Genomic DNA, 26,304 nt, shown 5'->3' on the forward strand with positions numbered 1-26,304 from the left:
CAAGCTATTCTTAAACTGAGCATCTGAAAACTCATTCAATTGTATTGTCTTACATTCTGAAGTATGCAAATGTAAATGATACATAAGAGTCACTGCCTTTACACTGACCTACAAATTAATCATCCCATCTTTCTGCAAGAATTTCTTCTTTCCTTTTTAATTGAGCAGTTAGTTAAATAGCCTGGGAAACAATCTGAACTCTCTCTGACCTTTGTTATCCAAACAACGTATCTTGAGTACTTTGGAGCAAAGCAACTATTCAAACAGTGAACTAAAATGTTTTGGACAGCAGAAAGTTCCACCAATTCTACTTTACTCACGCAGTATGCTGTGATAAAGTTTGGTTACCATGAATTTGTCAATGTAATTTTAAATTGTAGTAAATTTACAATGATCGCACTCAACTCACTATGGAAAAGCAGCCACAGGAAACTGAAGAAAAAAGCACCATCTCTTCCATCAACTTAATTAGTAGGAGTAGTGCATCTACAGGGGAATTTAAGCTCGTATCTCCTCGTTTTACAAATTTTCTTATAAAAGGAAAGCAAAAAAACCCCACAATGCGTGTCACATTACTGTAAAAGAGACTACTGCTAGCACTCACATAATTGTTTATCAAAGGCTATTTAATCAATTTAATTGCCAGCACAAAAAAAATCTTGCCGGATTTCCATTATTTATTATATGTGGAGTTACTCACTAAAGTACTTGGAAAGATTTACTTCCAAGTGGTCACCTACTTAGATCAAGCGCTAAATCACTGACTCTGTGATGGTGTTTGTTTAGGTGGCAGCAGTTTAGCTGGCCCAGCCTCAATGGCCCCTTACTGAGATCTCTGTGTGTGTGGCCCATTTTGCCTTGCAGCTGGCTTGACACACAAGTCCCACTGTATACCAAACCCATTGTTATTTTAATGTGACTCTCAACAGTCTACTTTGCCCTCACCACCCTAAAAACAGTTCCTAAGGGCAGAGTGTTGAATGCCCTATGGCAAAGCCACCTGTCCTAAGGAAGATAAATCACAAAAGCAATTAAAAAAATTTTAAGGTGTGATTTTTTTAGGCTCACCTTCCTCAGGCTGAGATGTAGCAACACATCTTCTTTGATCACTGTTTCAACAGATTAAGCACAAAAATATTAAAATTCGTATGGCTTTCCCTTATGTTAAATTATGATTCTTACTCTGATTTCTTTTTTAAAAAAAAGAAAAGAAAAAATATTATGACACTGAAAAACAAACAGCTATAGTAGATAGATAATTCCTCTAAATTAGGTGTGAGCTATTTGTGACCTGGGGATGTCTGCCATCCATTCAAAGAAACTTCAGGAAATAAGTAGCCCCATCCACTAAATTAAGCTAACATCTTTACAACAATTTGTAAATACAGCTTTAGCATCATCCAGTCTGAACGGTGCTGGGGAGGTCAGGACATTTATTTTAAGCATTTAGCTTGGGTAGTAGACATCAGTTATTGTGAGGAACCTTCCTCTCCATCAATTAAGCAGGTGAATTAGATTGTCAGCTCTGGTCTTCTGAATGACATGCACACAGATGCTGTAAATTACTCTCCTGATCCCTATTTATGCCAGTGGTAAAAGCTATACACAAACTGTCACAGGGATTTCACATTTGAACATAGCTTGCTTTCTCAGACCTCCTAAATTGCTTCAGGTGTTCAAGGCCTTAAAAGCAGGGGCTCTGATTAACAAGGCTAATTCTAGCTTTAGTGATGCAGTACAAAATAAGGGGAACTGATTTTGAGAACCACAGACAAGTTTTTAATCTCTACATTTATTTACTTCCATAAGCAAATAAAGGACAATTATTCTTCCCTAGCAGCTAGGTAAGAAAAACCAAACTGAACTTAAAAGACCTGTTTTTAAGTTTACCTCCCCAAGATGTTTACAATGCCAGCTTTTATTGTTATAGTGTGGAATCACCTGTCTGATTTACCACTGCCAAACATCTCACCCAGACAATGATGGACAGAGCAAGACTTGAACATACAAGCTGTGGCACTTAAAGAGTGAGGATGAACCTGCTCTCATGAGGAAACTCGCAGAAACTACATTCTCCATCCTATTCCTCTTCAACCCTCAGTTTGTGGGGTGGGCAGGGTTTATAATGTGCATACTACTTTCTTGGTGAGGACATTCATTGCACCACAGTCTGAGGGAGCTCATGTCAATGGTAATCTGGCAGGCAATCAGATTTTGGGGATGGAAAACACCTATTAAGTCATCTAATGTACCAAACAGAATAGTTACTTATAGTTATAAGTATAATATATTTTCCACTCTTTTGTCCAATCTGGTACTAAGTAACTGAAGCAATGGGGCTGCTACCATATCCTCTGGCAAGCACTTCAACAATAATAAAAAAAAAGATCTCAACATTAGAAAATATTTCCTAATATGCCTATATTTTCCTTTACTTAACATCATTCCATTATTCTTATTGGCACTTCTACAGACCACACAGTACAGTTTGGGGTACAGCTTTATATTTTAGAAAGTAGATTAAGTAAACTTTCTTTAGCAGGTTGCTATCAAAGAAGATAAAAATCATTTCAGAATATCATTTGTTTTCCATAACTGTACTAAAGAAAATTTCAATATCTTACATATTTTATCATTATTAAATGACTATTATCTGTCACTAGTCCAAAGTCACCAACAGAAGTTCCCTACTAGAAAACTAAAAAACAAATATGCAAGCACACAAAACAATACTCAGAAGACCTTGAAAGCAACTGAAAAATATCACCATCAGCCTGAAGTCAAACGACAGTGGTGACATAGCTAACTTTACTTCATATCAGTTGATAATTATTAAATTACTAATCCATAACATTTTAAGTGTAGCATTTTTATGCCTAAAATTTTAACATTAAGTTCTTATGCAGTAGGAAATCATGACAAACTTACCATCTAACATATGAAAGCTTTTGTTATTTATGCTAGAACAGGAACTTAAAGCAAACTAATTTATATATGAAGCACACTAAGCACCAACAGAGCACATCTCACATGTGTAGATATTTAGAGAACAAAGATCAACTGATCTACCAAGATGGTATAGCACTATAGCACAGGGATAGAGTATGTATTCTCACAGAAGCAAGAAGTAGATAAAAGTTGGAATTTTATTACTACTATTACACTAAGTTCCTCACAGACTTTCACTTTGTGATTTGAAGTAACAAAAATTAACAAACACTCTACTGTCACTAACTACTGGTAATTAAAAATATATAAAGAAACTATTTAAATAAACTATAGTATCTTTAAAAAACGGATTTTCTTAACAGCAAGACAGAGTAAGAAATAACTTGTCCTATAGTAATAACTGTAAATGTTTCGAGGTGCTTTTAATATGCTCATTCTAGCTGGATTATACATCTAAAGTTCAGAGATCTTTTGTGATAAGCTATACTTCACAGATATACCTTTTTGGCCAGCAGTTATTTACATAGTGTGTACATACCTTTCGTAAATAGGAGACCAGGACATACCATTTGTCATCAAGAGAACCAGGACATAACTCACAAGAAACAGTGAAATATTCAGAAGAACAAAGGCAAATGTCTTGTTGGAACTCTGTAATTCACTTTTGATAGAAATTAGAGGTTTATCCCGACTGGATGGAGAACTATATCAGAGCACTGCCCTGGAAATTATTGGCCAACAGGATGGGCATAGATGACTGTTACCCACAGTTAAATCAACACCCATGCTCTAAGTAGGTTTTATTAATGCTAATTAAAACAAACAAGTTTGTGCATACAACTATGTATACACTTTTAACAAAAGATACATCCCCAAGAATGCATAAAATCCTATGTACTCACTCATGAACAAAATGTGCATTTGCAATAATAGGTAGCTGCATGACTAGATACCCATTTTGTAGCTCACAAATATACCAATCCATTTCAGAAGATTTTATAACTGTTAACATTCAGTATTCAAACTCCCAGTCAATGACATCTTCATGCATTTCTTTCCATAACCTCTTTTTGTTATACATCAAATGATAAAACACACTACTTAGGTTTAAGGATAGCAATCTTCTAATTGTTCCTGGTAATTTAACGGTCTTTTCGCACAACGATGACTGACGACATAATGGGGGTAGTAGAGGAGAAGCAGGGAATTTACAGGTATGATGGGTACTATTGCCAAAACTGGAACCGATTGCTTCCTTTTCCTTTATGCTCATTTTTTAAATAAAGAACATGAAGACTCACACATCTAGCTCTATCTGACTGCAAGTAGTACATCTAACTAAAGAAATACAGTACATTTTAAACAACAGTCACAAAAGTGTTCTTCCCAAGTCTGGAAATATTAGGTTTTAATTTGTGCATATACACGCTTACTGAGATACAAAAAGAGAAAAAGAGAACATTCATAGTGGCTAAACAAAAAGATATAAAGATAAGTTTCCCTTCAGAATAGTAAGCACTGGTAAGGAATATATATGAATTAAACTGAGTACTTACGTTGTAGAATAGTCTCTCTAAGTTTCCCCAGCAGTAAATGCAGAGAATGTGCATTTTGGCTGAATTTCAACCTTCTACGTTCAAAGCTCAAGATTAGTTTCCTAATCTGATGCCAGAAGATATATAGCATGAGTACCTTTACAGAGACTTTGCAGAAGTTTGAAACACATTCCATCATCTACGTGAAAGCTATTGGTAATTCTGATAAAGGCTTTGGCCATTTATTTATAGGCATTAATTCAGTACCAACAGAGGGGAGGAAGGTATGCTTTCACCTTAGAGGTGTGCCTTCACTTTAGAAAAGGTTATCTTTCCCCAAAGCATTCTTTTTACACTCAATACAGAAAGCACGCCTAATAATTAGGACATTTTGTTTTTTAAACCACTTTGGCCAGGTTATTATTTTCCCAAATTGACATAAAGACGTTTTCATAAGAATTAAGTTTCTAATAAGTCTTAATTGATGGAAACATATATTAGGTGGGGCCACATATATGAAGATATTTTCCCTTAATAAAATATAGTATGTATTTCATCTGTCTGGTATTTAGAATATATTATGTGTTACACAGACAAGGTAACCAAGACTGTTAGAATTACTGTTCACATTTTCTAAGTAAAATTTGGTCCTAACCTTGTAATACTCTGTAGTACAGCACTTTGACTGTGACCCATTGTGAACAGGACTCGATCCTGCGTGTTCTGAAAAAGCGTGGAGCAGCAAGCACAGAGCCCAAAAGGCCTTGGGTAAATGCACAGAAAAATTAATAATGCAGACTGGAAGGTCATATTACCTAACACTTGGCAACTTAATTAAGAGCCAAGTTGTCCTGCAGTTTTCTGTATGGCAGAAGGAAAGGCATGCCGGTACTGAAGGACCCTTTTAAGAAGCCTAACTCAGGTTCAATGAATCTCTTTCTCCACTGGCTAAGGGGAAGCAAACTCTTAACCTAAGCATCTAAGTGAGCCACTTCAAAATTATGTAGTATGAAGGCTGTTTTAAAGTAATTTTAAAGTAATCTTTCCTCATCCCTTCACATGCATAGAAAAGCCCACACATACTGTCACTTAAATTTCTATCCATACATATATTGCATTCTTTGCCTATTTCCAGCTTAGAGAAAAAAAAAATAAATTTCACCTTTCACTTCAACAGAAGTATCTCAGAGAAGGTGGAGGGGGGGGAGGAGTTTGGTTTGATTTTTGTTTCAAGTCAGACACCGCTGTTAGGTGCTTGAGAGGTGATACAATCCTTGTTTTCCCCAAAGTAACCTGCCACAGGAAGAGTAAAGATCGCTTCAACAATGGCCTGAAGTAGCAAATTTTAATAGGTAATGCAATCCTTGCACACCATTGATTGCCTCTGGGGTACAGCTCCATGCTAGATTTTTTTCTTCCAAGGAAAAGAGACATTCCCATTCTCCTTTGTCTTCAATCTCATTTTCATCATCTCACCACCCCAATTTACTTTCCCTCCATACTGCCAATGCAACTGATTGTAGAACTGTGCCATGAACTAGATCTGTGCAAAGATCCAGCCAGAAAAGCTATTCATTTTTAAACCCAAATTATTTCATTGATGTGGTTGAGAGGTCAGTCACTAACAGCTGCTCTAGCACAACCAAAGCAGTGACAAACTTTGGCACAGGTGTATCTTCAACTCCAGTGGAAGAAAGAGTAGGAACAAACAGGTTTTCCTTAAACTAGCTTCTCGCCAGAAGCCATAACACTAAACCACAACTGGTGACAGCCAAAGGTGTCTACATATACAAACTATACTACCTTCCCCTAAAAGAAGCTCCTTTCCTTTGCAGTTAATAAACCAGCACAGCTGCATTTCTAGTCACAAATTAAAAAGGTTTTGTGCTTGAAATGGCATTAATGTTAGCTTTCAAATTAAAGTAATAGAAAAACAGATTTAAAAAATTGGTTTTGGTATTTGAAAGTAATCTTATTTCTAAATTTCTTCTTTTTTAGATGAATAAGGAAAAAGGAAAAAGAAGAAACCAGTAAATCAAAAATGTATACATTGATAGTGAGCATCAGAAAAGGGAAAAATACTAGGTTAGGAGTTAAAAACATTGAAGTTACAGCTTATGGAACATTTCAGGTTAATACTAAACTGCAACTCCAACATCTAGGCATACCTTACTTACAGAAAACAGAAACGAAAACTTAAATTTTAAGTTATGCAAATAATACTCCTATTCAACATCATTTAAAAAAGTAATAAAAACGGTTCTGCTGATTTCAGGTTGTATTAGAAAACCCCAAAACTTGTTTTTACTTTAGCCCATAATGGAGTTTACAATATTCATTCAACCTGAAATGTGTATCTCATGTCTGTTTGATCTTAGAGAACATCATAAAATATAGAAGGATACTCAGAACGTCATTCTTACAGTTTAGCACTCAAATTTAAACATTTAACTATACTTACAGAAACATCTTTCAGATTTTTTTCATAGGAGAAATGACACACTGTATTTTCTTCACCTCTAGAAATAGCGAAGTTATATTTGCCAGCTGATTGCTCTCCAAGTATCAGTGCTTTCTTCAGTTCCTCAACGTACTTTTCTCTATCCATTTCCACGTCAGCAGCTTCCCTAGAAATTTCAGCTTCAGATACTGTAAGAAAAAAAAAAGGGGAAGAGAAACACTCATGTACATACATGTACAAATACATACATACACACACTTCAAAGGATAGACTAAAGATGTCTCTTCTTCCTTTGACATATCTATGTGCCAGACACTAATTCCATTCAAGCTGCTAAATACAGATTTTTCATAAGAACTAAGTTCTATGCCCCGTTCTGTCTGAAAATGGTTTATTACTACCACCCCACAAATTTACTTGCCTTAAGTTATTCTATAACACTAACCTCCAACAGAAAAAAAGGTCTGTTTTAACTAATGGCCTGTTGTCCCCCCACCCCATTTTCATTGAAAATGGGCAATCTCACTCCAGAGATAGCAAATATGCAACACTCCCTCACATAATCCTGATCCGCTTTGCTAATTTCTTAACTTGCAATCTTAAAACAAAACAAAATCATCAAATCAAAAACAAAGAATACATCCAGAGATACCCGAATCCATGTTCTACTGTTTAAAATTCAAGGCTCTGCATTTGCAGGATGTGTCCAATTTGCATTAGATCAGATCTATTAAGAAACTTATTCCTTTGCTTTGGAAGTGAACACAAACAACACGACTGGGAGCAGCAAGTTTCTTGCACAGGCAAAGTGCAAGAAATAAAAACTCTGAAGGAGGTCATGTAGTACATGTGTAACCCAATCCAGGTTTTAATGTCTAGTCTACTAGCACAGTATTTTAGATTCTCCACTTGGATCACAAAAGTATTTCCTTTTCTAGTTATGTGACCAATCTTCTGAGGAAGATTGTTCTAGATTGTCACTTATCATTGTTTGATGATAGACATTTCTAGCATTTTTCTGAAGATTCATCCAGCATCTGAGAAAACAAGACATAAAAAAGGAAATTCTTTTGTGACAGTCTGGAAGGGAGAGGCAGGGGAGAATCCTTCAAATCCTTCACACAAGTGACCCCCTCCCCCCCCCCCAAAAAAAAAAAAAAAAAAAGCATAGACACCTCAAAAAACTATCTTTCATCTTTATACAAGTGTCTTACTTTGAAGATTGTTTCATACCGAGACATAAACCTGCAAATGTATTGCATTTGTACTGATGGAAATAGCATTTTAAGCAAATGCAAGTCTGTTTAAATTGCCCCTTTTCCTATCCTTTCCCTTGACACAATAGCTAACCTGATATTTGCAAAGGAGCTGCCATTTAGCAAATGAACCCATCACACAAAAATACAGCAGTGGGGTAAATGGATAATTACTTGCTAGGGATAGTTATCTCCTCACACACTTCAAGACTTCTGACATAATTCTGCATCTTCAGTAAGTTCAACTTATTTTCACAGGTTGACAGAATACTTGAGGTTGGAAGGGACCTCTGGAGATTATCTAGTCCAACTCCCTACTTAAAACACAGTCAACTACAGCAGATTGCTCAGGGCTGTGTCCAGTAGTTTTGAGATTCTCCAAGGATGGAGACTCTGTAAGCTCCCTAATAACCTGCTCCAGTGTTCAACCATCCTTACTGTAGAAAGGTTTCTTTTTATGCTTAAATGGTTTTCTGTATTTCAATTTGTGTCCATTGCCTCTTGACCCTTCACTGGATACCACTTAGAAGAGTTCGGCTCCATCACACTCCCTCCCATCAGGTATTTACACACATTGATGAGATCCCTCCCTGAGCCTTCTCTTCTCCAGGCTGAAGGGTTCCAGCTCTCTCAGCCTATTTTCATAGGAGAGATGCTCCAGTCCCCTAATCATTTTAGCAGCCCTTCGCTGGATTCACCCAAGTATGTCCATCTCTCTCTTGTTCTGAGGAACCTAGAACTGGACACAACACTCTAGATGAGGCCTTACCAGGGCTTGTAGAAGGGGAGGACCACTTCTCTCGACCTGCTGGTGACGCTCTGCCTAATGCGGCACAGGATGTTGTTGGCAATCTTTGCTGCAAGGGCACACAGAGACATTTATGTCTCATGGTAAACTGGCTTCCACCAAGACCCACAGGTCCTTCCCTGCTAAGCTGCTTCCCAGTACATCAGCCACCAGCCTGTACTGGTGACTGCAGTTAATCCTTCTCAAGTGTACAATTTCACACTTCCCTTTACTGAACTCCATGGGACACCTGCTAGCCCATCTCTCCACTCCTGTCAAGGTTCCTCTTAACAACCGGACAACAATCTGGTGCATCAGCCACTTCTTCCAACTCTGTATCATCCACAAGCTTGCTGAGAGTGCATTCTGTCCCATCATCCAAGTCATTAATGAAGAGATTAAACAGTATAAGCCCCAGTACCAACTTCAGGGGACCCATTAGTCACTAGCCTCATGCTGCTGATCATAATTCTTTCAGTCCAGAAGTTCGGCGAGTTTTCAACCCACTGTACTCTCAACTTATCTAGTCTGTACTTCATCAGACTGCCTATAAGCACATTACAGGAGACGGTATTGAGAGCCTTAATGAAGTCAAAGAAACAACATCTGCTACTATCTCCTCATTCACCTAGCTTGTCACTTCATTGTAGTCAGCTATCAGGTTGATCAGGCACAATTTTTACTTCATAAACCCATGCTGTCTACCTCCAATTATCTTCTTGTCCTTAGTATGTCTAGAAATGGTTTCCAGGATTATTGCTCCATCGCATACTCAAGGATCAAGGTAAGACCTCCAGTTATCCAGATCCTCCTCCTTGTCCTTCCTGAAGACAGAGGAGATTTACTTTCTTCAAGGGCTCAGTAACCTCCCCTAATCACCACAGCCTTTCAAATATAATCGAGAGTGGCCTCACAATGAGATCAGCCAGCTCCTGCGTACTTGTGGAGCTTATCCATCAGGTCCAATGACTTGCTTGTAAGTGTTAAGTGCTCTCTAACTTGAGTGTTCTCCAGGGGGGGCAGTTTTCATTGCTCCAGACCTTCCCACTGGTCTGAGGGGTTGGGATTTCTGAAGGCAATTCTTTACTAGTAAAGACTGAAGTGAAAAAGGCACTGAGTACCTCAACTTTTTTTTTTTTTTTTTTTTTTTTTTTTTTTTTTAATGTCCTTTGTCAGCAGGTCCCCTACCCTAGTCAGCAGTGGGTCTGTGTTTTCCTCCATCTTCTCTTTGCTGCTAATATACCTGTAGGAACCCTTCCTGTTGCCTTCATATCCCTTGCCAGGTCCATTTGCTGATGGACAGTGGCTTTCCTAACCCCACCTTTGTATGCTTAAACAGCATCTCTATACTCCTCCCAGGTCACTTGTCCAAGCTTACACCTCTTCTACACATCTTTTTTTTATGCTTAGGCATTCATTGTTCATCCATGCAGGTCCTCCTGCCACCTTTGCTTGATTCCCTGCTCATTGAAATGGACTATTTTTGAGGGCATGGAGGAGGTGATCTCAGGGTGGGAGGGGAGAAAGTCTACCAGCTCTCCTGGGGCCCTCTTTCATCCAGGCCCATATCCCATGCAATTCTTTCAAGCAGATCCCTAATGGACAAAGTGCTCTCCTGAAGTCTTGAAATTTAAGGTTGTGATCCTGTTTATTACCTTGTTCCCTCCACTCAGGATCCTAAGCTCTATTATCTCATGGTCACTGCGGCCAAGGCTACCCCCAGCTTTCACATCCTCAATCAATTCTTCCTTGTTTGTCAGTATCAGCTTCAGTTTTGTTTTCCATACACTTAAGTAAGACTTGAAAAACATGTAGGATATGATTGGCCTTCAGCTTTACAGATCTTTAAATCCTGATAAATTGTAACCTGATTTATCAGTTAGAGGTCATCCATTCACAAATACGTCCACTGTTTCTGCACACAAAAACATAATTACTACCTTACTAATTACCTTAAGTGATTACCATATATTTGTAAAATCTGATAAGGAAGGTCAGTCACTAATGCTCCACTCTTATTTTGTTTGTAAAACACAGGCTAACAGCTGGGAGAAAAAAGGAGAGGCAGGTGACAAGACAGAGTGCACAGATGTTACCACTGCAGGCAAACAGACAAACAGCTGACACAAGGACAAACCACCACCTCCTGTGGAAAATCTGAACATGCAGATACACTTGGTTAAAAGGATAGATTTTAGTGTCACAATCATATTAGCTATCCTTTAGCACAAGGCATTTTTCCTAGACACTTTCAGATATTTAAGGCTAAAAATCAGATAGAAACCAAGTGGATGCACAAGGGAATTAGACTTCTTCGGAGTTGTTCATGTTAAAAGAATATAAACATGGATAAAGTAAGGTTCAATTAATATAAGTCAGTCACTTTGTCAGGTAAAATATGTAAAATAACAGACCCATGACAGTCTGAAGTCTTTCATAAAGCTCCACTTCTTAACTGGACAGGGCTCAAAATTGAGAATTCCCTCCCCAAGAAAACAACACACCACAGGAGAAAAACTATCACAGACTAGTTTAACACCGTAGTAAAGGTCAAGGTCTGAACATTGTAAACGTTCAGTAAATATTAAAAACATTACAGAAATGCCTATACATTTAAAGAAAGTATGTTTCACATCACTCCTGTACATTATAATAACTAGAAATAAAATAATTTTATAATTAATATTTCTGAATTGACAAAGAAGTTTTCATCCTTAGATTAAGTTGTGTTATTTACATGGGGGTGGGGGGGAAAAGGAGTAGGCTGGGAAAAAGAGGTCAAGGGAAAAGTAAAGCATATTATAACTGCATATACCTACAGATTTGTAAACCCTAAATATGTTCTTCCTTAAAAGAAATCCTGAAATGGAAACTGTATCATGTCATCTATTAGAGGAGATGTTATAGATGGATAATCATATAAATGTTTTTGTATGCCACAGTACTGGTGAGCTATAGTACATTTAAATACTCTATTAAACGGCTAACAAACTAAATGATTTGAATCATTTAGATTTTAGTATTATCCTTTTTGAGAATGTTTTTTCACTTGTTTTACCATTACACTTTAAGTTACTTCTTCAATCCAACAAGATAAATGAAAACAGAGCAAAAAGGAAGCAGCAGCCCCCTTCACTAAGTTAGAGTTTAAAAGACCTCTATGTAAGGTCTACATTTTAGAGGAAGAAAAGAAAAAGGTAAGAGCAACAGCATCCTTCTTTCACTACATGGACCTCTCAAATTTCTTTTTTTCTAATATGTGAAACCCTTTTCTGATATGTGAGGAGAGAGGGCTAAGACAGAAGGCTACATTTATTGCCATCTGGCACTTGTCCTACAAACAGGACCTTAAGTGCAAAGCCCCAGTATAAGAGTTCAACTGCAATGCTGCACCATAGCTTCCTTCCTTATGTGCCAAATGTATCTGCAGCTGGCAAATAGGAACTTGAGCCAGAGCCTCCACGATACAGCCCTGCAAACACAAAAAGATCTGTCAGACAGTTGTGAGATCAGGAGCAGTTCTGTATCAGCACTCACACATTAAGGCTGACAGGCATCAATTTCATAATGCAACTGGTACCACTACAGACTTAGACAAGTGAGTCTCATGCAGCAGTTAAAGCAGGAGGCTATAGATCTACGCTATCAGGTCTTCCTTATCTCCTTCTAAACCAAGGCAACCACATTCAGCCTCAGATCCAACTCTCAAATATAATTGAAAGCATTTAATATTCATACAAACAATGCAACAATGCTGCATTTACTTAACACGTGGAATTCTATTTTCATTTTCTATTTTCATAGATGCTTAGAGTTTTTTTTTCCCCAACTTCTTTGTTATCTATACTAGTCAAACCCATAATTCCTAACACAATGTGCAAACTGAAGTGCATTCTTGAAACTTAACTTGGCACAGGTGAAAAATTCTAGTGAAAAAAAGTGGACATACACACAGAAATAAAGTTAAGCATACAAGCTAGTGAAGGATTGTGGTTACAGTGTTGACCAGTGCTCATTTTGAGAGTCTAACAATCCATTACAAGTGGCAAGAATACAGCAGGGGAAGAAAGGCATGAAATTTACCCTCAGAACACTTCTCTAAGCTACAGCCAACAATCATTTCCTACTCCTCACTAGCTAGCTTATCTACTGTACAGGGCGCTAGACAGAGTTGAGGGAAGGAAGGCTGCCAGCATGTTAGCATTCATTTTAAAACAAACAAAACCATGCAGACAGAAGGATGGTATCCCTTGCACTGTGAGGCAAAGGCAAAGGGCTGAAAAAGTAAGTCAGAAATGCTAGAGTATGCGAGTGGTTTAACTAAAAAAGCAATGAGCACTAACGAAACAAAAATGAACATTGAGGAAATTAGATAAACTTAATGTCAAAAAATGTAAAGTTAATATGCTATAACAGAGTATTGGGATTCCTTTTCTTCTGTTGTGTTTGTATATGCTCTGTATGCTCTGTACTCCTGTATCTTAAAGGACTAACAGAGAACCAATCTTTGAAGAAGTGACATTCCTAAATGCATGTATCTGCAGTTCTTTCATAGAATCAGTAAGGTTAGAAGGGACCTCTGGAGATCATCTAGTCCAACTCCCCCCCCCCACCCCCGCTCAGCAGGGTCACCTCAAGCATGTCTAAACAGGGTTTAGAGGAGGAGACTCCACAACCTCTCTGGGCAACCTGTTCCAGTGCTCTGCCACTCTCACAGTGAAGAAATTCCCCCTCTTTAACCCTACATTAAATTAATATATTAGATTATACTCAATATTCCTGTATGCTTTCCCTCCCTGCCCCAAGATTATGCCTTATTGTTTAATATTGTATAAATAGTAAGATTCCCAACACTTTTCATCATCACATTAAATATACAAAATCCATAAAAGGACAACTCCATCAACAACTCTCATTTACGTCCCAGTATGTCTTGCCAAGCAAAATTATCCACAGCATAAGAAACCTGAACGGGATTTCCTACAGCAAAAAAATACTCTGACCACTGCTTTCTGTCCTCCCAAGTTTCACAGCTGGGATTTAAGCAGTCTTAAATATATGCTGAGTTAGAAGGAAAAAAAAAAAATCAAAAGCAATTATGAATGTATGAAAACACAAACCTATACAGTAGAAAAGTCTCAGGCACAAGGACTTTGACTCCTTATGAAGTTATTAAAAGGATTACAAATTTGATAGGAATTCCTTGAAAATGGATCAGCTTCTTACAAAATAATAAAAGTTCTATCCTTTGGATGAGCAGTCAGTGTTCATGCTAAACTGCAGGGAGGTTTTCCTCCTTTTAGAGTGAGGTCATCTTGCTCTCACTGGTCCTCTGTTTTTAGGAAATGACCATCCAGCAATTCTGTCCGATGCAGGAAGTTAACAAAATGAAAACTGTGAGTACACATTTTTTCCCTATACTCTGTCAGTTACATTAGGTTTTAGAAAACTAATAGATGAAAAAATAACATTTTTTTCCCCAATTTTAAGCTGGTGGTTTTAAAAGTAACACCTTCCCTAGCTATAAGGACAATATCAAAAGTTTTTAGACAAAAATAATGGAACACTCATTAGTTAAGCATTTAACAACATCAACATCTTCTTTTGTTATGTTGAAAATAAACACTTAGGAAGCTTTTTCTTGATTTGACAGTAGGATATTCATATCTGATTGCAGAGAGCGTGGGTGCATACACATCCTTTGTGCACGAGCTCCTATTCAATAGAATGCTTGAAATGTTAAGAGGAATACAAAAGAGTAGACTTAATACATACATAGGTTCCTTTTAAATTAGTCGCATTTCCTGTGTTCGAAAGATTAAAAAATGTATTCAGAAGAAAGCTAATGAATTAAGCTTCTTGTAATAGAAAAAACGTACAAAGCATTAGAAAAACAGTAGTCCTATTTGAAATATAGAGGCTTATTAAGGGACTAGGAAGAAACATCTTAACTTCCACTGGGCAGGGGGAGAAGAAAGGAAGAAACCACAGGGATATCTGTTCTTGTAATTCAGAAAAGGGGTCAGGAAAACATTTTTGCCTGTGATAGGCTGTTTAATATATAGGTTTTTCCTCCCTTTGAAATACTATTGCCCTTGAGAGAAGTGCTTTTAATCAAGTATCTGACACACATTTCTAAAGGACACAAATCTCTTCTTTCCCTAGGCAGGAAGTGAAACATGCACACATTAAAAGATCCAACCTCTTATTCAGGTTTCTGAGTGGGGAAAAACAAACAAACTAACCCACAGGGTATTCTTCTTTTTTCTAGTGATTTATCCCCAGGGAAAAAAAAATAAATAAATAAAATGTACACACCTTCCTTAGGAAAAAAAAAAGAGAACACTCACACATTTGAGCATTACATTGAATACATCTACACTTAAATAGCAATATCTTATTAAGCCATTTAAAATACATCTGCAATAAATGCCTCATGAACTATGTAACTCATAAATGATACTTGCATGACATATTTGTTCAAGGATCTGAAGATTACACAGATGCAGTACATTGCAGGAAGTTACATTAGTGAGAAAGAACAAGACATTGCACACCCCTGTGTTAAATGTATTAGTTTTGATATGCAGCTTTCCACAGATTCCAGAGAGATCTGAACCATCCCAGGTGAACTCCAACCAAACCTCCCCTCCATCACTGAGTGGAGGTGATTTCCAAAAAACACTTTTGGATGCAAGATGAGGGTCACAGCTTAGAAAGTGCTTAAAGATACTGCTCAAAATTGTATTAATAAAAGAGTAGTAATTCAAAAAAAAACTTTTTTCCTTTCCAATATTACCTGTCCCAGTCCATGCACACTGAGCATCACTGAGTATTACAACAAAGCCAGTGCCTAAATCCTTTTCCCATGATATTTGTAGAAAATATGTTGCTTCTGGATCAGAAATTGGATGAATTCTACTCAAAGTCTTCTCCATTTTCCAGGTACCTGTTTTGGAAATAAAATAATCTTTTATTTATTTAATTTCTAGATTAAAGGAATACATTCACAATATTAGATATGCCCAGCTTGCTATCCTCACAAGAATAACACCACATCAGCATTTCATTCAGTATTTATCATTTACACTACCAGTAACACTCAAGTTTAAATCAGCATAATGCACCTTCTTTCCAGAAGAAAACTGGGGGGAGAAGGGGCAGGGAACAACAAGAGAAACTTCTTACTGAGGCAACATTTGATAAAACTTACTCCTTAGGTGGGAGAGGCAAATCTCCATCTTAATAGTCTAACATACACAGGAAATCATGCATCAACAATATGAAAGAGTAAGCCCAACTATGGAGCTAAAGCAAATGACTGCAGTTAAAACAGCCAAGTGAATCCACTTAATCACTCTTAATCACTCACTTAATCCACTTGCATAACAAGTATAACATCGAGATGCAATCTGTAAAAGGCTAGGGGAGGAGCAATCTTCAGAAAGAAAATATTTGTTGTAAAACTGGTGGGTCACCTGAATAACTTCACGAAGCACAAAGGACCAATGTTCTCCTCTCTGTCTTGTCCACTCAGACAAATTTTCTAAGGGTCTTCTAACCCCAATCTTTCTCCCTTTTTCTCAGGGTGGAGGCTTGCCTCCTGCTTGGCCTTCCCCTACAGACTATTGCTCATCGAGCTCCAGCAGCAGCATCCTCCTATGGCAGGATCTTGGTAGTGATGATACAGAAGTAGATATTCCTGTTTTACATCCAGAGAGATTTTCCCAAACCAACTGAATTCCAAAATTCTACTACTTCAGTAATTCAGAAGTATAGCTAGTTCTCACTCTGTATTTGCTTTGGGTTAGATTCTGTATTATCGGAAAAAAAATAGATTTGGAGCGCAACAAGCAGAAGACTGGAACAGAAAAAAGGGCAAAAAAAAATTAAATACAGTTTCCCACTGATTGATGAAAATGTGGAATACACAATTAGAAAAGATCAAGCTTTCTGAACTCACTGTATGTTCTTTACAATTCTGAGCTGCAGAGTTCAGTAGTCTGTTTCTGGCAGTAGCCTAAACGGATATTTGACTTGATCTTCTGACTATACTCTGAGCAGGAATAGAAAAGCCTATGTAGCCTTCACAGAACACGACTACAAAAGCCTGCAAGAAACCAAGGCTCAGATTGTCAGCTCACCAGCTAAATACTTCTTGTTTCAAGCTTGTTTATATCCCACCAGCAAAATCACTAGCTTCCAGTTCAATTAACTTCAACCCCATCACCTTCTAGATACCCAAAAGCCTACAGCAGGTACCTCAAACTTCTCAATTCACACACACACACACACACTGAAATAAAGATTTGCCACACCCTGGTCCTTAACACTTAAGATTGCTAAGCACCTTTGAAAAGAAACCACTGGTTTATATAGCTAGTTTTAAATAAATAACATTGGTACAAGTACAAGCACACTTGCTTATACAGCTTAGAATTATATTGTTTTTTCCCCCTCTACAAATTAATTTTTTTTCAGAGAAATGACAACATTTCCAAACAGAAAACTGAAAAAAACAATTAAGGTTTAATAAAGAGCAATGCCATCAGCCAGATATATTTGAATATTCCTAGAATAAGAAATTAAATGTCAGGAAACCAGGGAATGCAAAGTTAGTATACACAAGCAGTGCCATAGTCTTGCAGCTCATAGTCTTCTATCACCCAACACTCAGCATATGGAATATAAATGGAAAGAGGCAGTATTCAGCTGGATGACTGCCACTTGAAAGCCTGCTACTAAGACCCTCTGCAAAACAGAGCAGTGAAAGCCAGCAACAGCAAAAGAACTTATTAGAAAACTGGATGTTGCAGTTGCAGAAAACTTGATATATATCATACTGGATTTTATAGCTCAATATCAAAGCAACCTGGCAATCTGCACTTGACATAAGACCTTTTAAAGAATCACATGTTTATGTACAGTCTAGCATCACAATGAATCTCATGGTTCCCAGGATCATTATATCTGCATTCAGCAGTCTGTTCCATAGAATAATGAAAAAACAGCCAATTTTGAAGTTAACATTGACATAGTATTTTCATAGAGCACACTGTATCCTGTCCTGTACTTATTTGTGGCTTGGGGTACCCAGTTGTTTTGCATCCCCTCTTCCCTCTCCCCCCCTCTTTTTTTTAAGGAAAGGGGAATGAAGATGAGGTATATGTTCATTCACCCAGTAAATCCAATATGTATATTAACAGCAAGAAAAATACAACTTAAGGATTTAAGCACCTTCCAAACATCTATCTATTGCCAATGAAAAGCTGTCCACCCTTCTTAAGTATCCTGTGAGTCGGTAGTAGGGAGAGGTCTATTTAAGAGCCAGGCCTGGAGCGCAGCTCCCAGAGCGCAGCAAACAGAGGCAGCAGTTTATGCAGCAGTTTGCACAGTTAGGTGCAAGAGGACATCTTTCTTTTTCCAGTGCTAGTAGTGCCCACTCTTGCTAACATGGTTGTAACTCGCCATAAAGCATATTTGCCAGTAGCTGTGGGAATTACTACATCAGCTGTGTCGGAAGCTTCAACCCAGACAGAGCCTCTTGCAGCAGATGCTGCCGTACACCTCCCAGGCTGCAGGGAGCACTTGGAGCCTCTCCAGAAGGCCTGGGCTGCTGGTCCACCCTCCTGCAAGAGGTGTGTTCTTGTTGACAATTTGTGTTGTCAAGTCAGAGAGTTGCAGGATGAAGTCAGTAGACTGCGAAACATGCAAGAAAGTGAGCAGGAGATAGACATGGTGCTCTCAGAGACCATACTGCTCCCAGAGTCCCTATTCCCTGCAGCAGGGGAGTTGCTGGAGGACTCTGAAGAGTGAAATACTACAGCACAGCACTGTCAAAGAAGGCTGGAAGCTAGCTGCTTCTCAAACAAAAAGAAGAATGGCCCATAATCCTCCTGTAGACATGGAGTTACAGTTGAAGAACAGGTTTAGTGCACTCCAGGATGAGGAGAACCCAGACCTGGCCTCAAGGGAAGCAACCGGGCTGTCTGACCCTGTGCCTTGCGTGACCACTCGGAAAAGGCGACGAGTGGTTGTAGTGGGTGATTCCATGCTGAGGGGGACAGAGGTGCCTATCTGCTGACTTGACCCCTCCTCTAGAGAGGTTTGCTGCCTGCCAGGGGTGAGGATACAAGATATGTCAGAAAGGCTACCAAGGCTTGTCCGCTCATCAGACTACTACCCTCTGCTGCTCTTTCACATGGGTGTTAACGATACAGAGAACAAACTAGAAACAATCAAAGAAGACTTCAAGGCCTTGGGCACAGTGGTCAAGGGTATGGGAGCCGAGGTGGTCTTCTCATCGGTCCTGCTGATTAGGGGGAGGCATGGGAGGAGTAGGAAGATTTTCTAAATCAACAACTGGCTACACCACTGGTGTTGGCAACATCATCTTCAAAAAGTCATGGAGAACTGGAGAGGTGCCTGAGGACTGGAAGAAAGCCAGTATCACTCCAGTCTTCAAAAGGGGCAAGAAAGAAGACACAGGCAACTATAAGCCAGTCAGCCTCACCTCCATCCCTGGAAAGGGGATGGAACAGCTCATTCTGGATGTCATCTCCAGACACATCGAGGAAAAGAAGGTGATCAGGAGTAGCCAGCATGGATTCACCAAGGGGAGATCCTGCTTAGCCAATCTGATAGCCTTCTCTGATGGAATGACTGGCTGGGTAGGTGAGGGGAGAGCAGTGGACATTGTGTACCTTGACTTCAGCAAGGCTTTGGACACTGTCTCCCATAACATCCTCCTAGATAAGCTCAGGAAGTGTGGGTTAGACGAGTGGACAGTGAGGTGGGTTGAGAACTGGCTGAAAGGCTCAGAGGGTCGTCATCAGTGGCATGGAGTCTAGCTGGAGGCCTGTGGCTAGTGGCATCCCGCAGGGCTCAGTCCTGGGTCCCATCCTGTTCAACATCTTCATCAATGACCTGGATGAGGGGACAGAGTGCCTCCTCAGCAAGTTTGCTGACAATACCAAGCTGGGAGGAGTGGCTGATACACCTGAGGGCTGTGTTGCCATTCAGAGAGACCTGGCCAGGCTGGAGAGTTGAGCAGAGAGGAACCTCATGAGGTTCAACAAGGGCAAGTGCAGGGTCCTGCACCTAGGGAGGAGTAACCCTAGGCACCAGTACAAGCTGGGGGATGACATTCCAGAGAGCAGCTCTGCAGAGAAGAACCTGGGAGTGCTGGTGGATGACAAGCTGACCATGAGACAGCAATGTGCCCTTGTGGCCAAGAAGGCCAATGGTATCCTGGGGTGCATTAGGAAGAGTGTTGCCAGCAGGTCAAGGGAGGTGATCCTGCCCCTCTACTCAGCCCTGGGGAGGCCTCATCTCGAGTACTGCATCCAGTTCTGGGCTCCCCAGTACAAGACAGACATTGAGCTACTGGAGAGAGTCCAGCATAGGGCTATGAAGATGATCAGAGGGCTGCAGCATCTGCCCTATGAGGAACAGCTGCGAGAGCTGGGCCTCTTCAGCCTGCGGAAGAGGAGACTGAGGGGGGATCTTATCAATGTGTACAAGTACCTGAAGGGAGGGTGTCAAGGGGATGGGGACAAACTCTTTTCAGCTGTCTCGTGTGACAGGACAAGAGGCAATGGGCAGAAATTGAAGCACAGGAAGTTCTGCCTGACCATGAGGGGGAATTTCTTCCCTGTGAGAGTGACGGAGCACTGGCACAGGTTGCCCAGAGAGGTTGTGGAGTCTCCTTCTGCAACCCCGTCTAACATGCTCTAGGTGACCCTGCTGAGCAGGGGGGTTGGACTAGATGATCTCCAGAGGTCCCTTCCAACCTTACTGATTCTATGATACAATTGTTATAAAGTAGGATTTGTTATAAGAAAGTTTTGTTATAATTTTGTTAACTTTTGCATTATTCCTCAGTTGTCTGATATTTTAAGTTCTTCAGTAATTTCCCCTAGGTAGCCTTTCACAAAGGTCATGAGAGGCCCCCTACACAAGGGAGTAGGGTCAGGCCGTACTGGTCTTGCCATGACACGTGCATTAGCACAATGAAACCCAAGATTTGCATAGATCCATATCACAGATGCTAGTGGTCCAAGAAGGTTCAAGTGATTGCTCTGCCTGAGGAAGAAACAGCATGCACAGAGTACATAGATGTTTGGGCAGGTGTAGGTACTAAAAGCTCTATCAAGATTTCCATTTAAAGCATAGCAACAAGACATCCTGGTCAGCTTCAGTTCAGACCCTAAGGGGACTCTGGTAACAGCAAGAAGCTCTTTGCTCATTGGATATCAAGAGCCAAATCTACGTACAAATTTAACTACCTTCGGTCTCCCAAGAAGTTGACCTCTTCAGGTCAGGAACCCCAGTTGCCCACACTGTGTCTCACAGTGCTCAGCTATTATCTAAAACATTTGAAAATGCCTTTCCCTTGTCTGAACAAGCATACAGTATTCAAAAGGTGCAAAACACATTAAATTAAGACTAGTTATGCAAGCATAGAGCTGCATTAACAGCAATAGAACTGCATTTCAATAATGCAAACTTTTAATCAAATTTAAACTCTAATTATGTTAATGCAATGAAAAGTTAATTGCATCTAATAGTTAGTCCAAATACGTATGTATTGTGGTTTTGTTAACAAACAGCATCTCTAAACAGCAAGAGGAACATCGTGTAATATGCCTGTTGACTTCCACAATTTCGTTAAAACATAACTAGCTACTTCCAGCATGCCTGAATACACATTATATTTTCATCAAATATAAAAAAAATCCAAAAACAAAACAAAAAAAAACACTTGCAGCTTAAGGCTCAAATATGCGCACATAAGCACTACAACATTTCTCTGTTTAAAAATTTTTCATGAAAAGTTTAGGACATGGAAACTATGGTATGAATAGAAGAGATAAGTCACATATACAAAACTAGGCATCATAAATTCTAACCAACCAAATTAACACTAATTACACTACCATTTTTATCCATAAATCATTACCTATCATACTATTGGAAATGTCATAATCTGCAGATCAATTTACTGAAGCAATACAAGAAATCAAGATGTTAAGAATAATAAGTAAATAAATAATTCAAGTTCAAAAAGTTTTCTGTTTCCATAGCCAATGCACTAGCCATTTCTGAACATTTACAATACAATTGCATAGCAAGAACAGAACTGCAAGGAAGAACAGAAATTGAACCATTTGGGGCATGGAAGCCTGGAGCAAGGTCACTGAAGTTACTGTTTATGGAATGAAAGCCATTTGAAAGATTTGTAGTGCAAAAACTGCATGGATAGGGGTCAATAAAGAACACATGACAGGAAACACAAGTCAATGCCTGTAACGTATTTAAGAACGTATTTAAGTATACCGCCATGTATTTTCTTTTGCCTGTCAGACTAAAAAAAAAAAAAAAAAAAAGTTCTGGAACAATACAGAACCTCTTACGAAGTATTTTAGTAGAGGTCCCTTCCTTAAAACACACTGTTTTCAAGATGACTTTAATTATTCTTTTTTTACTTAAAGGTAGTAAATAGACCCACACAGACAGTATACAAGGCTCTCTATTTTATATATATATGTGTGTGTGTGTGTGTGTGTATATATATATATAAAAAATATATTATTTTTGTATCTCATAAATAATATATATATTTAAATATTTTCTTATTTTTTTTATATATGTGTGGGTGTATATACATATATATGTGTGTGTGTGTGTGTGTGTGTGTGTGTACACACACACACACATAAGAGCTTTTTTTCATTGCACTCAATCTTTGTCACAAAGAAAACCAGCAGTCAGTAAAAGCCACCTGCCTCGGAGGCTTTCTTTTTAATGCAGAGCACTCATAACAGAAAGCAAGGTTATAGATTCAAATTTTGTATTTATATGAAGATAATGAGGATGAAGCATCAGCCCTCAGTCAGAAAAAAAGTGATATAAAGAGTATATTTCTAGGCCTCTCTATACAGGAAAAAAAAATACGTCTCTTCACAGATGCACTAACAAGGTCTGAATGTAAAAACCTGAAGTTGCATTCCTACGATGTCATACTCACATGCTTCTCATGCATCTGCCTTCACATAGCAGTATTTCACACCATGTAACAGCTAAAAATGGAGATTCTCCACATTAATGGCTAAAACGATGGAGACAGAAGCTGCTTACTGTTAAGAGGAAGAAAGGAGCACAGCAGCTGAACTGAGAAAGCTTCCATAGGATTTTGACCTGTGACTAAATATTATTTAATTAAAAACAAGAACTAAGGAGTACCCAGTGCAGCAGAATGTTATTTTTCACTGACAGAACACAAAATGTAGTCCCTAAGTTTTGCCACATTTTAGTGTGCATCTTTGAACAAACAATTTAATTCTACAAGCTGGCATAAAATGAAAGCATCTTTTTCACCAGCCTTTATCTTCTCCGTTTTGCTCACTGACCTTCCAAGACTAGTATTATCTATTACTAACTGTTTCGAAACAACCTCACGAAGCAGACCTCAGTCTTAGTTGAGATCTCTAAGCACTCGATGCTTTCAATTCATCAGCAAAAGCTCAAAGATTTCTCAACTGTACATAATGGCTGTTACTCCTCTCCAAGAGGAGCATAATGGATTTATAAACATTAATCTGTCCTACACCACATATACAAACATTCCTGCAAGGAAAAAATAATATTGTCCCCTACTGTTTTTTTTTTTTTTTTTTTTTTTTTTAAATATACATATATTTATAAAAGAAGACACTGCTCCACAAAACTTGCAGTAGTACAGCTCTACCACAGAGAGGATTTACTGCAGTGTTGCAGTGGGGAGCATCACCCAAACCTCAAACCGTATTATGCAGAAGAGCACTACCTTTGTACCTCTTGAGAGGCACACTTCTACTTCCTAATTCACAGGCCAAATATACCTCAAAATATATCAAGAGCCAGAACTGTTGTGGAAAACAAAAGTTCCCTGCTCCAGCTGAGCAAGTTGCCCCTCTCAAAACACCCACTGTTCTCAGGTCCTGCCATCTTTAGCAAGATGCCATCCAGCAAAGAGGATGCCGATTCCTGGTTTAAGGCACAAGTATTACTGCAAACTGCCTGAAACGAAAATTTTATTCCTAGAGCCTTCCTCCCAGAATAGAACTTCACTGATTTAAAGGTATCAAAGATAAATTACAAGGTACTATTTCCTTGCTTAATTTGAGAGTCTGTTCTCAATAATGTATAATGCAGTACTTCCTAGCACATTAGCTGATGTACTACATGTTATGTAAAGTTTTTCAAGTCTTAATAAGATGATGTGTGGCATTAGAAGTACACAGCCTTTTTTTTTTTTTTTTTTAAGTTAAATTTGCACATTAGTGAAGTGAGAATGAATCAAGTTTATTGATGCACCACAAACAGGTAAAGCATGAATAATGCAAAATACAGCAAAGAAGTTATCCCTAACTATTTAGCAACTAACAGTTACCATTAACAGAAGAAAAAAAAAATGCAGGAAGGGAATCAAAAGATCTTCCTTACTCCTCTACTATCAGACGAATGTATGCATCTTGTCCATTCTAGAAGGCAAAACTTAATAATATATGTACAGCAGCACATTACTGGAAAAGAATTTCAGAGAGAGGAAGTTGTACATCCTGCTTGAATCACAGAAATTAGCTATGTATTTACAGGATTTACAAGTCATTTTGCCCAACACCTGTAAAAGACATATATAGCCCTATACTTCAGTAAATTAAGACACCCCCTTTCTAATTAACATATCTCAGTTCACCTGCCTTCTTACTACATTTTGTCCTCATCTATCAGCTTTCAATATGTCAAGCATATTGAAAAACTTCAGGCACCAAAAGGTGATCATGTTCCCGCTGGAGTTTCTGCCCTAGGGCTTTCACTGGTGAGAGGAAAAGCAAAAAACAATAAAAAGCAGTGTACTGCCAAAGTCCGAGGGGCACACAAAGATGTTTGCCAAGGGATTTGCCAACCTCTGGCCCCAAACCAACACTCAAAGAAAGCTATAAATATTATAGTGTAGCTGCTAAAGTGTTTTTTTTTTTTTCCCTCCAAGAAGGTAGAAGTCAGGTAACACACCTCCAAGAACTTCCACCTGACTGAATCTATTTTTTTTTGTTTGTTTTTTTTTTTTTGTCAACTCCACAAGAGAAGATACTACATATGCACAAAGAGGAGACTATTTTTGGAGACCTGGTCCTACAAGTTATGTTTCCTATTGCTACTGTGGCTATATTGCCTCCCAAACACTAATGACAAGATTACAGAAGTGAAAAAGTTTGTCTACCTTTCAATTCAGCATCTGGTTACGCTTTAGAAGTCAAATTATTCAACAGAATTTTCCTTGTTGTGATCACCAAACACGCAGAATGACAGGATGTGCTTCTCTAAGAATTTAGAATTACACATTCAAAAAGTAGTCCCACTAGAACTACGACCGGGAATGCCAAAGTATTCTTCTGCTCTGGCTAGTGTCTCATGATAGATTCTATAATCTATCATTACCATATCTAAAACAGAAGCATAAACACATGACAGAACAGTTTAAGTGCTCAGACAACAGGACCTGAATAATACTGCCAACTTGGGACCTGAATTTTCACGGAACTGGTCAGACGAGCTTGTAGAAGCTGTTATTGCTTTTTAAAGTTTTAATTAACATCCTCCTTACCACCACCACCACGTAGTAGTTTCGCAATGAAAGAGTCAAAAAGAAAAGGATGAAGGAGAGCTGAAACTCTAAAAATCTCGTTTCAGTTCTTTGAGTGGGAAGGAAGGGACACAGATAAGAACTGCAGTAGTGCTCTGAATGATTAAAACAGTCACCTGAACTTTGGCACTCTCACTGTTTTGCAGTCCCATAGCTACTGAAGTTATCAAGACTTACTGAATAAAAAAACAGCCTATTTTTACGGCCATCCAGTTAAATTACTGAAATCAGACCCTCGTTATAGCACTATAATAATCATCTGTGAGTCAATTAAAACAGAGGAGTACCCTGGAGTACCTTTCAAAATTCAGTAACACTGTCTCTGTAGGCTCTTTGCATTCCCTATCTCAATAAAGTCAGAGCAGCCAGTATTTTTTCCCTTCTCAATTACTGTAAAAAAAAAAAAAAAAAAAAAAAAAAAAAAAAAAAAACTTCAGAGGAACTGACTGATTAGAGCCATAAGAAAGTCAGTATTTTTCTCCTTGAGGGCACAGAAGGTCACACTACATATCAGCACCTTACCATGTTTGAGCTAAGGATCTGAGACAAGCTTGCAGGTGGGAACAGTTGAGTCCCACCCCAAATTTGTAAATCTGAGGCTTTATTGAGGACTTTGAACAATCGAGGAT

General features: G+C 38.6%; 1 protein-coding gene across 3 annotated transcripts in view; it reads right to left on the reverse strand.

The window, feature by feature from the left end:
• Positions 1-26,304, reverse strand: part of XRCC4 (X-ray repair cross complementing 4) — a 187,311-nt gene that overhangs the window by 152,193 nt on the left and 8,814 nt on the right. The window contains exons 1-3 of one of the 3 annotated variants that reach the window (XM_062599842.1): positions 16,467-16,541; positions 15,788-15,937; positions 6,946-7,133 (exon numbers count right to left, since the gene is read on the reverse strand). In XM_062599842.1, the coding sequence (XP_062455826.1) occupies positions 6,946-7,133; positions 15,788-15,926 (327 nt within the window). In that variant the 5' untranslated portion in view covers positions 15,927-15,937; positions 16,467-16,541. Of the gene's footprint in view, positions 1-6,945; positions 7,134-8,970; positions 9,059-15,787; positions 15,938-16,466; positions 16,542-26,304 lie in introns of those variants that run through there. The other 2 variants (XM_062599843.1, XM_062599841.1) reach the window with 2 other exon arrangements.

This window comes from Rhea pennata, chromosome Z, assembly GCF_028389875.1.
Source record: "Rhea pennata isolate bPtePen1 chromosome Z, bPtePen1.pri, whole genome shotgun sequence".
NCBI lineage: Eukaryota > Metazoa > Chordata > Aves > Rheiformes > Rheidae > Rhea > Rhea pennata.